Source organism: Phyllostomus discolor, chromosome 8 (assembly GCF_004126475.2).
Source record: "Phyllostomus discolor isolate MPI-MPIP mPhyDis1 chromosome 8, mPhyDis1.pri.v3, whole genome shotgun sequence".
In the NCBI taxonomy this organism is placed as follows: Eukaryota; Metazoa; Chordata; class Mammalia; order Chiroptera; family Phyllostomidae; genus Phyllostomus; species Phyllostomus discolor.
This window is the reverse complement of record NC_040910.2, coordinates 33,868,586-33,883,423: the sequence shown is the minus strand read 5'-3', so window position 1 is coordinate 33,883,423 and position 14,838 is coordinate 33,868,586. Positions and strand designations below refer to the sequence as shown.

The 14,838-nt window shown below is 41.3% G+C and overlaps 1 protein-coding gene across 1 annotated transcript in view; it reads left to right on the top strand.

Annotated features, from left to right (window-relative positions):
* The first annotated feature begins 10,396 nt into the window (after nt 1-10,396).
* Nucleotides 10,397-14,838, top strand: part of MTMR9 (myotubularin related protein 9) — a 35,016-nt gene continuing 30,574 nt past the window's right edge. The window contains exon 1 of the mRNA XM_028520794.2: nt 10,397-11,063. Within this exon, the coding sequence (XP_028376595.1) occupies nt 10,882-11,063 (182 nt within the window). The 5' untranslated portion in view covers nt 10,397-10,881. The remainder of the gene's footprint in view (nt 11,064-14,838) is intronic.

Genomic DNA, 14,838 nt, shown 5'->3' with positions numbered 1-14,838 from the left:
ATAATAAGAAACAAAAGGAACAGAAACATAGGAAGAAAATAACAACAAACCAAACCATGGTGGCTTACATTTGAGGGCAAATTACCATCTCTAAATGAACATCAGAAAAACTACTTTTAGATCTTACCAGAACAATTGTGTGAGTAATTATAGTTCTGGAAGCACAGTCTGGGGTCAGCACTCCTCAAGCCACCAGGTTCTAAGATATGGATCTGGTAGTGTGTCCTCGGTGGTTTAGAGCTTGGGCTCTGGAATGAGATAAAACTAGGTTCAAATCCCAGCTCTGCCCCTCTGTAGCTGTATGACCATTGTTAATTTACCTGGCCTCTTGGAGCTAGTTCTACAATTGGTAAAACTGGAATCAGATGCCTAATTTATGGGCAGTTGTAAGAATGAGCTAATGCATACAAGGCTTAGCCCAATGCACGGCACTTGAAAAACAGTGTAAGCTATTGTTAATTTCTACAGTATCTGATCTTTTATTTTCAAACTGTCCCTCACAGGGCACCAAACACTGTCCTGGAACTTGAAAAGGCTGTTAACTCTCCGGTTTTCCCCCAAAAGTATCAATTTGTAAAACACATGCTAAAAATCCTAAGCATTGATGTCTGAGGAAAGAAATGTAGCAGACTTTATGTGTGCTTGCCCCTTCACTGTTGAGAGGCCTTGTAGCTAAAATAAAAATGCTCAACTCCAAGATTGTCAGTTTAAATGAAGATAGGTGTATAACCTTGAGGTGTTGGGGCCACCACTTGAAACCAGCAGCAGATGAAGGACAGAGCCATGAGAGCAGTCTTCCCCTGGTGCAGGTGATAAGGGACGCCATGTCTGTACAGAATTTAAACACAAGCATACAATTGGCTAAAAGTCAGTTTGTTGGCTTTTTTAGCTCGCCATGTTCCAGCAATTCTGAACAATGTCAGCAATAAAATACTACACAAAACAAGCTTTTGTTGTTCAACGTTGTAAAGAATTTCTGTGGGTACGACTGCCTTTTAATAATATAAATGTAAGCTTCAATTTAGTACATTTTCTTACTTATTATTAGTGATCACATTATCTGGAAGTTAATTCAGAGAACTCCCAATTGTGCTACAGTTCCTGCCACATGGATTCAGCTTTGTGCATTTTCCTTCCAGCATAAGTTCCTATTAGTTCAGAAACATTCTTGAGCAGCAACTGTCTCCAACACCTGCTTAAATAAGTAGAGTCAAAATGAACTGTGATAACACAGTGATTATAAAGACAAAGAAGTAGACCTTATCTAATATAAAGCATGGGGCAACTGCTTTCCCCAGGGGATGACTTCTGGAAAAGTAGCATGGACTTGAGGACTCAGCCTCTGCTTAGTCCACTGCATTCCCAGGTTAATTCATTGATTCTCTTCTCCCACAATGGACAGACGCAAAACTCCGTGTCTAGGATAATGGTCACTGCCAGGAGGCGGTAAGGAAGTTGTGAGGACAAGCTGAGGAGGAGCTGTGACCCAAAGATGAGACGGAGATAGGAACAGTGTTTTGTTCTTATCTCAATGAATGAAGTGAAGGAGATCAGAGCTGTCTGGGCTGCTCTTATTAATTATTTCATAATCCTTGGTAAGTGTGTATATGTGTACATAGTATGTCCAGAAAGTATTCAGCCATGCACTACGAACAATAAAGACATTTATTGGATAAGATACAAGATACAAGAAACATTGTACATAGGACAATGATGCCTCAGTCTCCTTCAAAGTAGGCACCTTGGGGCCCCACACAGTTCTCCCAGTCACCATCAACTGCTCAGTTGTATTTTCCTGAATCTCATTGACGGTCTGAAATCTCGTCTCTGTCAAAGGTAATTTTAGTTTTGGGAAAAGCCAGAAGTTGCAGGGGACCAATGCTGGACTATAGGGGGGCTGAGTCACCTGGATTATTTGACATTTCACCAAAAACTCTGCCCAAGACATGATGTACGAGTGGGAGCATGGTCATGATGAAGCTGCCAATCACCAGTTGCCCATAGCTGTGTCCTTCTGAATTATCTGAATAGTTTCCATGGAGGAATGTTAAAGCTTAACATAAAATTTGACAGATGCATTGCTCTCACTCAGTCACTTTGAATGCGACAGCCACATGGTACATATGCTCATTCAGTGGTGTCTTAGCCCCCACTAACTAGTATAGTGAAGTCTTTATTGTTCACACATGAGCATTCCAGTCTACTCTCCTTGTCTGGCAGGTTACATCAATGTCACACAAACTATTCTCCTTTTATTAACAATGGCTGGACTTTTCCTAGAGAGACTCTCTCTCTCCCCCTTTCTCTCACTCTCTCTCTCTGTAGATATAGATTATATATAGATAGGTACAAATTATATATAAATCTAAATACATAGATATATATCTAGATCTATATATAAATATCTATATAGAGCTATATATTGATATCTATATATGTATATATCTATATAGACATACATATATAGATATATAAAATTTTGCTTGGGCTGCCATAAGAAACTACCACATACTGAAAGGCTTAAACAATAGAAATTTATTTTCTCATGGTTCTGGAGGCTGGAAGTCCAACATCAAGGTGTCAGCAGGTTGGTTTTTCCTGAGGCCTCTCTCTCCTTGGCTGATAGATGGCCACCTTCTCCCTGTGTCTTTCCTTGGCCATTCCTTTCTATACATCTGAGTCCTAATGTCTTCTCCTTATAAAGACATTAGTCATTGGATTAGGATCCACCCCAATGACCTCACTTAATTTTAATTGCCTTTTCAAAGGCCCCATCTTCAAAAACAGTTACATTCTGATGTATACTGTGAGTTAGAACTTCAACATAAGAATTTTGGGAGGACACAATTCAACCCATACCTGCCTTCAGTTCTATTTGAGCTTCCTTCCCCCGCTACCCCTGCAATCATAACAGAAAATAGTGATTAAGCACAGATTGATCAGAGCTTGGCTTCATTAAGTCTCCCCCACCCCCATTTTCTCTGTATGATGATAACCTGCCACCTTCTCTTACGTGCCTTAACTTCCCCTTTTTTGCATGATTATACTAACACAGAAGATGTCACATGGGTTGAAAGTGCCATCGTTCCAATATCTCAGTTACCATAGAAACCGAAACATCACACTGACCTTATACTTCCACAGCACTTTACAGTTTACAGCTTTATTTCATAATCATTATACTTGATGCTTACCATAACTTTGTAGGTGGGTGTGGCTATCCTCATCTTGCAGGTGAAACAAGAGTAGAAAGTGAGAGTAGAAGTGACCATCTCGAGACTATATAACCAGTAGCATGTGTTAATATGATCTGCAGAGGCCTCTTTGGTAGCTTGATATTAGCTTAAGAACATTAAGATCTGCTCTAAGATTAAATACACATATGGGAGACAATGTTGCTCTTACTCCAAGGACAACCGATGAACCTGCCAATGGCCAAAATAGGTCATAGCACTTTTTAAAATCTCTAACTAAGAAAGAATGGTCTTTGGTTCTCTAGACAACAAAGGCAAATAAATATATTGAGGTGGGGAACCCGCAAGTAAATTTTTAGTCTAAAATAACCATTTTCGAATCAGCAGTATATAGACCTTCTCTCTCATTGATCCCCCAACTTTACTTTCTGGCTTTTTAGAACTAATGACAGAGATGGCTACCCTTCTTTTACTGTTCCTTCATTTAACTAACAGAAATTTGTTGAGTGCCTTCTATGTGCCTACCTAGTACCGTGAGGAGCTCTGAGAGGGAAGAAACCCCAAGGGAAATAGGATTTAGATCTTTGTTCTAAACTAATATGATCTAGAATAAAGTAAAGGAGAGAAGAGAATGAAGAAAGGAATATCAAGTGTGAACCAAGTAAATATGTGGCCACATTCAATTTTCAGGTTAAAATTCATTGATACAATAGATGAGGCCAATTAAAAAGTATGTTTCCTTGACATAATTTTTGTGAAAGATTCTCTCTTTGACCAGACTCTAGTCAGGCTCTCTGAGCCTTCCTACCCTTTGGGTCTCTTAACCTTGCCTTATATAAACTGCATGACCCTAGCCACCTTAAAGCACCTGTCTGAAACAAACAAAACCAACCAACCAACCAAACAAACAAACCAAATTCTTTGGTACCCTCAAGGCTACCAAAGAATTTACTGCTTGTTCCAGTCAACATCTGAAGATAGGCCTTTTACCCATCTTCATAGACTACTTAACTAAAAATGACTTATGGTAGTTTTCTCCTTATCTGCAGCTTTGCTTTCTGAGATTCCAGTTACTTATGGTCAACCACTGTCCAAAAATATTAAATGAAACATTCCAGAGATAAACAACTCATGGGTGTTAAATTGTGCACCATTCTGAGTACCTCATCTCACTGTGTGGCATTGTATCATCTCATATACCCACAAAAAGAGGAACGGTGAGTGAAGTACAGTAAGATATTTTGAGAGAGACCACATTTACATAACTTTTATTACAGGATATTATTGTAATTTTTCTACTGTATTATTAATTATTGTTAATCACTACCCATGCCTAATTTATAAATTACACCTTATCATAGGTTTGAATGTATAGGAAAAAAACATAGCATGTATAGGGCTCTATCTTACCCATGATTTTAGGCATCCACTGAGGGGTCTTGGAATACATCCCTCATAGGTTAGTGGCAGGGGGTCTACTGTGAATTGTGAATCCTTCCTCTGTCCTTTAAGATGTATGTACACCTTCTACAACTCAGGAATGTCTTTCTTAAGGACCTGGAAGCCATTCCTTGAAATGCAACCCTCAGAAAGGATAGGACCCTTGTCTCCCAGTCTGTGGGAGGATAGAATCCAAATTTCAATAACTGCCAGCTCACAGACACAGCTGGCCTACTGGCATTTACACTGGCCAAGATTTTATAATTCTTCACTTCCCTGACTCTGTGTAAGCTCCTGGCTGCTCCTCCCTATTTCCTCATTTTGTGGGATGATACCTGTAGATCTGTCCCCTACCCAGAGGGGGTCATCTCTGAGAGAAAAAAAAGATGGGAGAAGAGAAAGGCAAAACAGGATGAGAAAGAAAAGGACAGTGGGGGAAAGCCAAAGGAATAAAAGTAAGGAAAGACATAGGAGGGGAAATTGGAACAGGTATCATAGGCTATTGAACAAATTCAAGGATTGAAAACAAAACTGTATGTCACATTGAAAATTATACATAAAGCATCCCCTAAATAATGTGGGGAAAGAAGAAATGAAAAGCTAAGGAGGTGAGACTAAAAGAGTTGAGAGCAGACTGAGGCTGCTTCCTGACTTTATTGGACAGTGAACCTGGTTTAGGTTCAATGACAATAAAATTAACTCCAACAGTGATCACTGAATTAACATTGTTGATATTCCCACCTAGTAAATTTTTCTACTTCTTAATTATGCTTTTTTTAGATGTGTCTCTCTATTTTAATTATATCTAATTAAATATAATTGCATATTCTTAGATCACTTTATTATGGCTATGAGTGGAAAAGCACGTTGCCAAGAAGAGTGTGCTGACTTTCGAAATATTCTCTTTATTCCTCTTTCCAGCTGCCACTGTGTACAAGGGGGAAAAATACATATATGTTTCCCACTATCAACTTCACCCCTTCAGCATACATTCTTGGACACTGCTCCTATTGAGAGATGGGATCTATGTCCTCTCTCCTGGAAACTGAGTGGGTTTTTGTAACTGTTTAAGATCAATAAAGTGCAGTGAAAGTGATATATGTGTCATCCAACTGTAGGTCATAAAAGTTAATGCAGTTTCTGCTTTGCTCTTGGGAATACTCACTCTTGACAACTCCAGTAGCTGTGTGCACAGCCCAACTGCCCTGAGGCCAGAGTACTAGTAGAAATACCAAATTAACTCCCAAGGAGGCCATGGGGAGAGACCCTGAGACTGCAAGAGAGGTGGCTGAGCAGCCTCTAACTGCTTCAGCCTTTCCTTCTCCCACTATTCCAGCTCTAGGTACCAACCGCTGGATGTTGTTTTAAGCAATTATACATGGGCTGACTTATTGTATGCACAAGAGCAACAGTCCCTCTTCTTTCCAGTTTGCCACTTTCTTCTGAAGTGCTAGGTTCCTGTTCTGATTTGGCCTCAAAAAATGAAGGTGGCTCCATGATTGAGACATAGGAACCAGGAACAGGGGAGTGGATATTAGAATGTAGCATCTGAATCCAGGCCCATTGATCATATTGTTGTCCCCAGAGCTTCCCATTTGTTGCTGTGTCCAGTGAAACCTTAGCCCTCCTTTGTTTAAGAATGGCTGTCTTCTCCCAACATCCACAGTTCAGACCCTTAACAGACAAAAACTGTGCAAAATAAGTCTAATTTAAATTAGTGTGATGGCAAGGGCCCGGGTTTTGATCCAAAAGTTGTCTTTGGGTTTTTGCCTCACTGCTTGGTTTTGTCATGGCAAGGAATCCCCATCCCTTTAGCCTCGGTTCTTCCTCTCTGAGCTGGAAACAATACCTCTCATACCGACTTCACTACGTCATTGAGAAACCCACATGTGATAGTACATTTGAAAACATGTTGTGAATTGTAACACGGTGACCAAACATAAGAGATTATCAATATCACTATCACCAATAAGTTTTTCATTTGCTTTCATTTCCTCATCTGCAACGAGGGAACAATATAGCACTGCTTTCCCCTTGCTCTCACCAAAATTCTGCTATAAACACTGACAATAGTATCTAAAGTCACTCAGATTGGGTGTGGGAGAGGAAAGATCAGGGTGGAATATGTAAAGTAAAATACAGGGTCTCTAGTCAACAAATACACATTGAGTGGCAACTATATATAGGCACTAAGCTAAGATCTTGGGCACACTACAGTCAAGAAGTGGTTCTTGCTCTCAGGGAGATTACTGTCTAGTGGAGTGTTACACACACATATGAAGTCTATTTCAATACACTTTATTAAGAGGTAAAATCAGAGAGAGCAACCATCTCCTGGATGGTGATATAGCAAGGTGGTGAGAAGTACAGAATCTTACCTAGCCGATTACACCACTTACTGCTGTTTGACCTTGGGAAAGTTATTAAGGTCACTTGCCTCAGTTTCCTCATAGGTAAAAAGAGAATAATAACCTTAAAGAATTGTGAAGGAATTTCAGAAGCCAATACATGTAAAGCATTTTATCACAATGTCTAGAACAGAGTAAATACTCAAAAGTATGAACTATTGTTATTATTAGATGGTGCTGTGGAGCCTATATAGGGTGGAGCCCATAGTTTTGTAGGGGGAAATCAGGGAAGGCTTCCCAGAGGCAGTGGCATCTTACCTGAGATCTGAAGTATGATAAGAATTAGCAAGTCAAGAGACAAAGGTATTGTGAGTGAGGTGAGTATATGCCAGGCAGAAAGAAAACTGTTTCTTTGAAACAGTACATTCTCAAACTTTCATGTTCATAAAAATCATCTAGGAATCCTGTAAAGTGCAGATTCTGATATAGTAGCTCTGGAGTGGAACATTTCTAACAAAGTTCCTAGGGAATACTGATGATGCTGGTACCTGTTCTACACTTTCACTCAGTAGCAAGGTTCTAACTGGATGCAGAAGTCTCAAGAGGAAACTACGAGCTATTTAAGAATAGCTGGCACTGCCCTGACTGGTGTTGCTCTGTTGGTTGGGCATAGTCCTGAAAAGTGAAAGGTCACAGGTTCAATTCCCAGACAGGACACATGTCTAGGTTGTGGGTTTAGTGCCTGATCAAGGCGTGCACAAGAGGCAACCAATTGATGTTTCCCTTGCACATTGGTATTTCTCTACCTTTCATTCTCCTTCCTTTCCCCTCTCTCTCTCCATAAAAAAAAAAAAGTAGCTGGCACGAAAATTGTAAGAAATGAGGACTGAGTGACTGTTAGTGGCTATTATGCTAGGGAAGAGACAGAGTAGGAGAGATGAGATTTGCAATGCTGATCACTGCCTCAGGGGCTAAATCACAAAGGGACTTACAAGTGAAGAAAAGAAAGAAATTTAGAGGGAACATGGGTTGGAGGAGACCCACAGTAGAATGAGGGGGAACAACTAAGAGGGTTTTTCTGTTAAATGATGGTGGCCTGAACTAGGTGGCCTTGCAGATGGAGAGAAGTGGGGGAATTCAAGACCTGTAAGAAGATACAATCAACAATTTGGTGATAATTTGCTTTAGGGATGAAGGGAATGCAGAACACAAGAAAAATGGGGTATGAGGTTGTCAGGTTCATTTCGGCTGCCTGCAGTCCACATATAATAACAAAGCACATATAGAATAGCTGCTCGTCAATGGTACCCATAGGCAGGGTCTTCTCCATCATAGATACTCCTGCTACTTTTGGCAATTGTTGACCTGTCTTATTCAAACTACCTTCAAAATCCCTCAGTTTCTACTAACTACTCAAGCCTTAGTAGAGAAACACAAAACCAGGAAAGTAAATCTGTACTTCAAAATTTAGTACTTTCTTAATTGTTTCAAGCTACGTGGTGTTTGTTGGCCTTCTCAAACTAGCTATTACTTTGAGGGCAAGGGCAGTGTCACATCTATTGTTTCCATCCCCCACAATGTTGATGGCCAAGTAGGCACTTCATACACACTAGTTGGCTATTTGGTGGAATAACATCTAGATGATTAGATATAAATGTAATTTATCTCATAAAATGATAAAAATAATAACATCTTTAAAATGAGTGTTTTATATGCATTATAAATGTCATCATCTTCTTTGGTTCATCAGAATTCTCTGAGACCCTTACATGCAGGCAGTTTATATAATAACTTGTTTGATTATAGTTTCATTGAATGATTTTTAATAGAATGGAAGCCTATCTCATTACTGTCAAGCTCTACTGCCATCTACTGTTCATGTAGTAAGTTAACATATTGTGCACCCCACCACCTATATTCATCACAATTCATTGTTTGTTTTCTTCAAATCTCAAGGGTTTTCTATGCTTTAAGCTTCAACCCAGAGTACATGTAATTTTCCAATAGTTTTCAGTATTTTTATAATAATTCAGCACACTTTTAAATTCAGACAATTTTCTCTCATGGGCAAAAAGTTTATGCCTTTATGGAATATTAAACATTTTAAAATTTAATGGCACAATGATATTTTCATAGGTTTCCCCACCACCCCAAAATAACTAAGATAAAAAGTCAATGAAATTTCTGAAAAATTTTTCCTTACCTCTAGTAGACATCATTAAACTGAACATCTATCTTGGTTACACTCCATTTAGGGTATAAATCTGACTCATCGCTCAAGATCTTCCTTTCAAATGATACCTCCTCCATAAAACTTTCCCTGATTCTTCATTCTGGAATAAATTCTTCCTTCCACAATCGGTAATTGTAATAACGAACCACATAGTGGAAGGACAACAAAAATTCCACTAAAAAACTTCATAAGTCATTTTCCATTATTCCCTCTTCTCTATTGGTCAGTTTTTCTTTTGCAGACAAATATAATAAAAAGGGGCTCTCAGCTGTAACAATATTTATGATGTTGTTCTAAGGACTAAACATTTTTGAAAGGGCAAGGACAGAAGCAGAAACACGTGTTGGATAACCTGATGAAATCTGAGGCAATTTGTCTTTGCTGTGAGATTTTAACCAACTTGCTATACTAGATGGTGAGGATTTCAAAAGTTAGTGAAGTGACAGTAGACCAGGTCAAAAACTCCTTGCATATTTCACACCTAATTCCCTCTTTTAGAATGAAAAATGTCGGTTTAAAAAAGTAGGGGAGGCACCAAGGAAGGAAAACGTATTTGAGTAACTTTCTGGTATAATTTGTGTCTGGGAGTAGTTTGGTTGGTTGTATTTAATGGGGAGGCTGTGCAGTAGTGTTCAAAGCCCTAATGGCTTGGGTTTCATAGATCTAAAGAGAAACCAAGTCTGTGCTACAAAGTAACTGTTTTATTAAGTCACTTGAGCTTCCTCGCAGGATAGGATCACTTCCTCCTCTGTGCATGGTACGTATTTATTATACCTAGGTCCGTCTCATAGGTCTTTGGATACTTTTCCTTTCTTATTCAAAGTCACAGCATCTTGGCGCGGCGTTCTCTGGAAATCTGCAGTGTGCCGCCCTTACACCTGGCTTCTTCTCTGGGGGAACAATCACTGATTCGATCCCTCACTTGACAATCTCTTCATGGAGAAAGGATAAAAATCGCCACAACTGATGGCAGCCCCACTCTCTGAAAAGCCCTTGTAGGGCTTACTACTCAAGTGGAAGGAGAAAAGTCAGGAACCTCTTCTCGTCGTCCCGTCTTCCCTGGTCTTTTCTGATACGGAATATTTGAAAGAACTGAGTTAACAGCAGTAGACGTGAAGGAAAAGGAGAGCTTGTTCCTGGTAGGAACACAAATCTCCGACTTCGGCTGCGCTTCGGGACCCAGGCCGGGACCTACTTCCGGCTCCGACTTCCTGTCTCCAGAGTTTCGAGTTCCGCTGCTTCCGCCCAGAGTTGCTCTAGGCTCCGGCTGGGAGCAGCTATTTCCGCCAGCAGTCCCTAGCGACTGGCACTTGGAAACTGGTCCTGAAACGGCCTCCTCCTTTTCCCCTCAACCCGCCCGCACTTCCCGGGTCCCCAGGTGGCGGCTGTGGCTGCTGAGCCTGTAGCAGAGCATTCTCTCTGGCCGAGTCCTGGGTCTGGGGGAGAAACGCCCTGGTGTGGTCGAACCCCGGTTTTTCCGCAGCCAGTGACGAGGCTACAGGCCTCACCGTGCCCACCCTGTCCTGGGGCGGGGCCCGGCCTCCCCGCCCCGGACCCCGCCCCTCCGGCCTGCCTAGCGCCGAGTCAGTTTCTTTAGCCCTGCGGCGGAGTAGCCGCCCTCCGTCTCCCGGACGCGGCAGTCCCCTGGCTCCGGCTGTTGGGGAACATGGAGTTTGCGGAGCTGATTAAGACCCCACGGGTGGACAATGTGGTGCTTCACCGACCTTTCTATCCGGCCGTTGAGGGGACCTTGTGTCTGACTGGCCACCACCTGATCCTGTCTTCTCGGCAGGACAACACGGAGGAGTTGTGGCTGCTCCATTCAAACATCGACGCCATCGACAAGCGGTGAGTGCTCATCGCGCCCCCTATTCTGCAGGGAACCTGGGGTCCTTAGGTGGTCCTCTGAGGAAACGCGCCCCAGTGTTTTCCTTTTGGCCCGACCAGCCAGCAAAATGAGCCCTGTCTGGCCTTGACTGAAGATTTGAGTTTTTGAAAGCAGAAAACCATCCATAGGAGATCCCCTGGTTGCTAGTCAATCTGGATGGAGTTCCCGGGGCGATCACATAATTGGTATCATCCTGATCATCATTTTTGGTACATGACACTGTTTCCGTGGATTTTCTTTTTCATTTTCTTTTCCTTGCACCATGATATTCCTCGAATATGTCCATCACAGTTCATGAAGTTATGATTCAATGCGATTTAGGTAAAGTCTATATTTGCCACTTTTGAGGAAAATTCAACTCAGTATGTATGGTCTAAATTCCACAAAACTCTCTCTCCCCTCAAAGAAATGATCACATTTCTCTTTATTTCTTACCTTTCATTTCACCCATTTAATACGTCCCACTATGGGAGATTATAATGTCTTTTACTTCTCTTTACTCACTTCTGCTTTTGGAAAGAACAGAGTTGGAGATTAAGCACAGGTTTTAATTAACCTCTTTTTTTTTCTTTTGCACCCAGACTCTATCTTTCCAAAGTAGAATCTCAGAGTCAAAAAAGTTATACTTCCATCTGCAGTCAAAATTCCCATTTCCCCAATGGCTGTGTACTTTAGCCAGGAGAAGGTAAATTGATTATCCAATTTACACTAACGTTTCAATGAATGACAATAGCTTTACCTGTTACCTCTCAAGAGAATTTGATATTAAGAAGACTTCTAAAGAGGTTATGCCTTCAGAGAAAATAATTTCTAATGGTATAATTTGAAAGAGTAGAGTGAAAGGGTAATCGATTTTTTTTTTAACAGAGGGTTGCTATTAGACTCCGCAGATCACCTCTGGGCAAAGGTTTTCAGTGCTCTCTCCTGGCCTGCACGATAAAGTCTAAACCCCTTCGTCTGTCACTCATGGCAATCCATGTTGTTCTGTCACCAGCCTACTCTTCCCACCCTAGGTCTTGCCATTCCCTTTCATGAACTTTTCTTTACTAGCCAGTCCTCACTGTTTTTGCCCACCCATGTCCCGCGTTCTCTCATGTCTATTAATTATACTGACACGGAAGGAAGTGGAGGGAGTGCCTTATTCCTCCCAAGTTTCCTAAACATTTACTGAATGTTATTATATTGCAGCTATTTTGTGAGGTATGAAGGACACCATGGTGGATAAAATATATTTCTTTCAGGAGTTTATAGGCTATCATCCAGTCGTTAGCCATCTCTCGATATTCAGTCTAACCATTTCAACTGCCATCCATCTCTTTCACAGATTCTTCTGTTAATCCCACAGCTAGAAGTGATTCCCCTTACCTTAAATCCTGTAGCTCCTTAATTATGTCTCTTTCATAAATGTATATTAAAACTTGCATCTGGATGGCTACATATATGTTAGCCCCTCGATGCCGGGACTCACATTTTGTTAATTTTTATCTCCTTCAAACACCTAACTGTGGCTTGGGCAGATAGGCACATAGGAAATAAAGCAGGCTTGACCACTGAATGGTCAGCGGGGCCATTGAATGCAAATTAAGAGTTTCTCCATGCCAGCAACTGTCTTTTCTTTCTTACCTACTACTTTGTGTGGTTGCTTTTCAGTCTTTCATCATGTCTGCCTAGCATTTACTACATGCCGGGCCTGGTAAGGCTAAGGAAGTATATAAGACGTGGGCCTTTTAATCTGTTTGGGGGAAATGACAAACTGCACACCCATTTGCCTTTTTTCCTGGGGAGCAGCATGTTGTAATGGGGAGAGCAGGAGGTAGGTGGTCAGATCAGAGGTTGTTGCTTTCAAGAGAGGTTTGCTTGCGTGTGCCTTCTACGCACTGCACCGTTCAGGGCTCTGCAGATGTGGTGGTGACTAAGACGGACAAAGAGCTTATGTACTAGTGGAGGAGATGGACGTTCAAAGAAATCAACAAATAAGTGCCAGGAAGGGAAATAAAGGCAGATGGGAGGATAGAGAATGCTAGGAAGACAAGTGACACTTGAATGAATGACATCCAAATGAAGGGAAGAAGCTAGCCCTGTGACTACCAGAGGAAAGCATGTCAGCCAGGGAACAGTGAATACAAAACCTGAGACGGGAACATGCTGGCAGGTGCAAGGAAAAGCAAAGGCCAGTGTGGCTGGAGGGCAGTGAACAAGGGGTGGAGGCCAAGGGGACAGCAGGAACTGAGATTGGAGGGGTAGGCAGGGGCCCGATCTGGTAGGGCCTTATATGCCACTGTGACGGTTTTCATGGGAAGGCCTTGGAGAGTTGAAAGCAAGGAAGTAGCAGTTGGTAGACTTTTTAGGAGATGATTGTGGTCACTGGCAGAAAATTGATTCTAGAGAATCAAGAGTGGAAGCAGCCGCCCGGTTAGGAGACTGTTGAATGGTTCAGGTAAAAGGTGGTGGTGACCTGGAGTAGAAGTAGTAGAGGAGCAGTCAGACTGGGGATGTACTTCCAAGGCTGAGCTGTCATGCCTCGCTGGTGAATTGTAAATGGGGTGTGAGAGGAAGAGCAGCATTAAGGATGACTCAGTTTGCCTCTTGTCAGACAGGTGCCCTTGGGCAAGCTACTTAACCTCTGTGAACCTCAGCTGTATCACATAAACGGAAGACAACCCCTCTCATATCAAGTGGAAATTTATATTGGATAATGCTCTACAAGCTTGTAAAAAGCTTTCATGTACACTGCGTACATAATTTTATTTCTTTCAGTAGACAAGGTTGTACACAAGTTTTACAATTGTACTTGTTTTCTTTGGATGGACCTCAGATATAGACAGTTGAGTTAATTCTACTCAGTTGATGACTCATCATTCATTGCAAGGTTTTCCAGTGTTTCATTTTGTTCTTTAGCCCTAATTTTCATTCCCATTTTTCACCTCATCCTCAATCCCGATAGGTAACTGTAAGTGTTGCTTTTTGTCCTTGGATATATATATACATATATATATATATACACACATATATATATATACATACACACACACACACCTATAATATATATAACATCACTGTGTGGGGGTGAATGCATGCATGAGTTTAATTCACCTGAGTAGAATGATGTTGTAGATCTGGGTGTATCTCGGTACTCTTTTTCAAGATCTCTTGATACTGCTCTCTGTACATTCATGTCACTGCTTCTGACTGCAGCATAGCATTCCAGAGTGCCTACAACATTTATCTGACCCTTTAGATAATCTACAAGTCCATCATCCAAACAGCCCTGGTAAGATAAACATATTCATTTGGGTCCCAGTACAATCTTGTGCAAGAAGAGTTTCTCTGAGATTGTGCCTACGATGGGATGGAGCGGGGGAGTCAGCGCCTAATTCATTTCACAAAGTAACACTAGATAGCTCTCCAGAATGACTACTCTACTATGCCCTCCTACATTCTTACCAACATTTGATATTATCGTCTTCCTAATTTTTGCCAGTCTGATGATAGTGAAATAGTATCTTTTTGTTTCAGTTTGTATTTCTCTAATTACTTGTGAGTTTAAGTATTTCTTTACATATTTGTTAGCAATTCGGTCAAAAATGGTTCCCTTTCTCTGAAAAACTGGATTTGTTGTCGTTCTTGTGTTGATTTTCACCAGTCCCTTGTGCGCCCTCTAGCTGTTAAGTCTTCACTTATGTAGTGCAGATGTCTTCTCCCAGTCCCTCATCTCTTAGTCCATTTTCCTGGGGT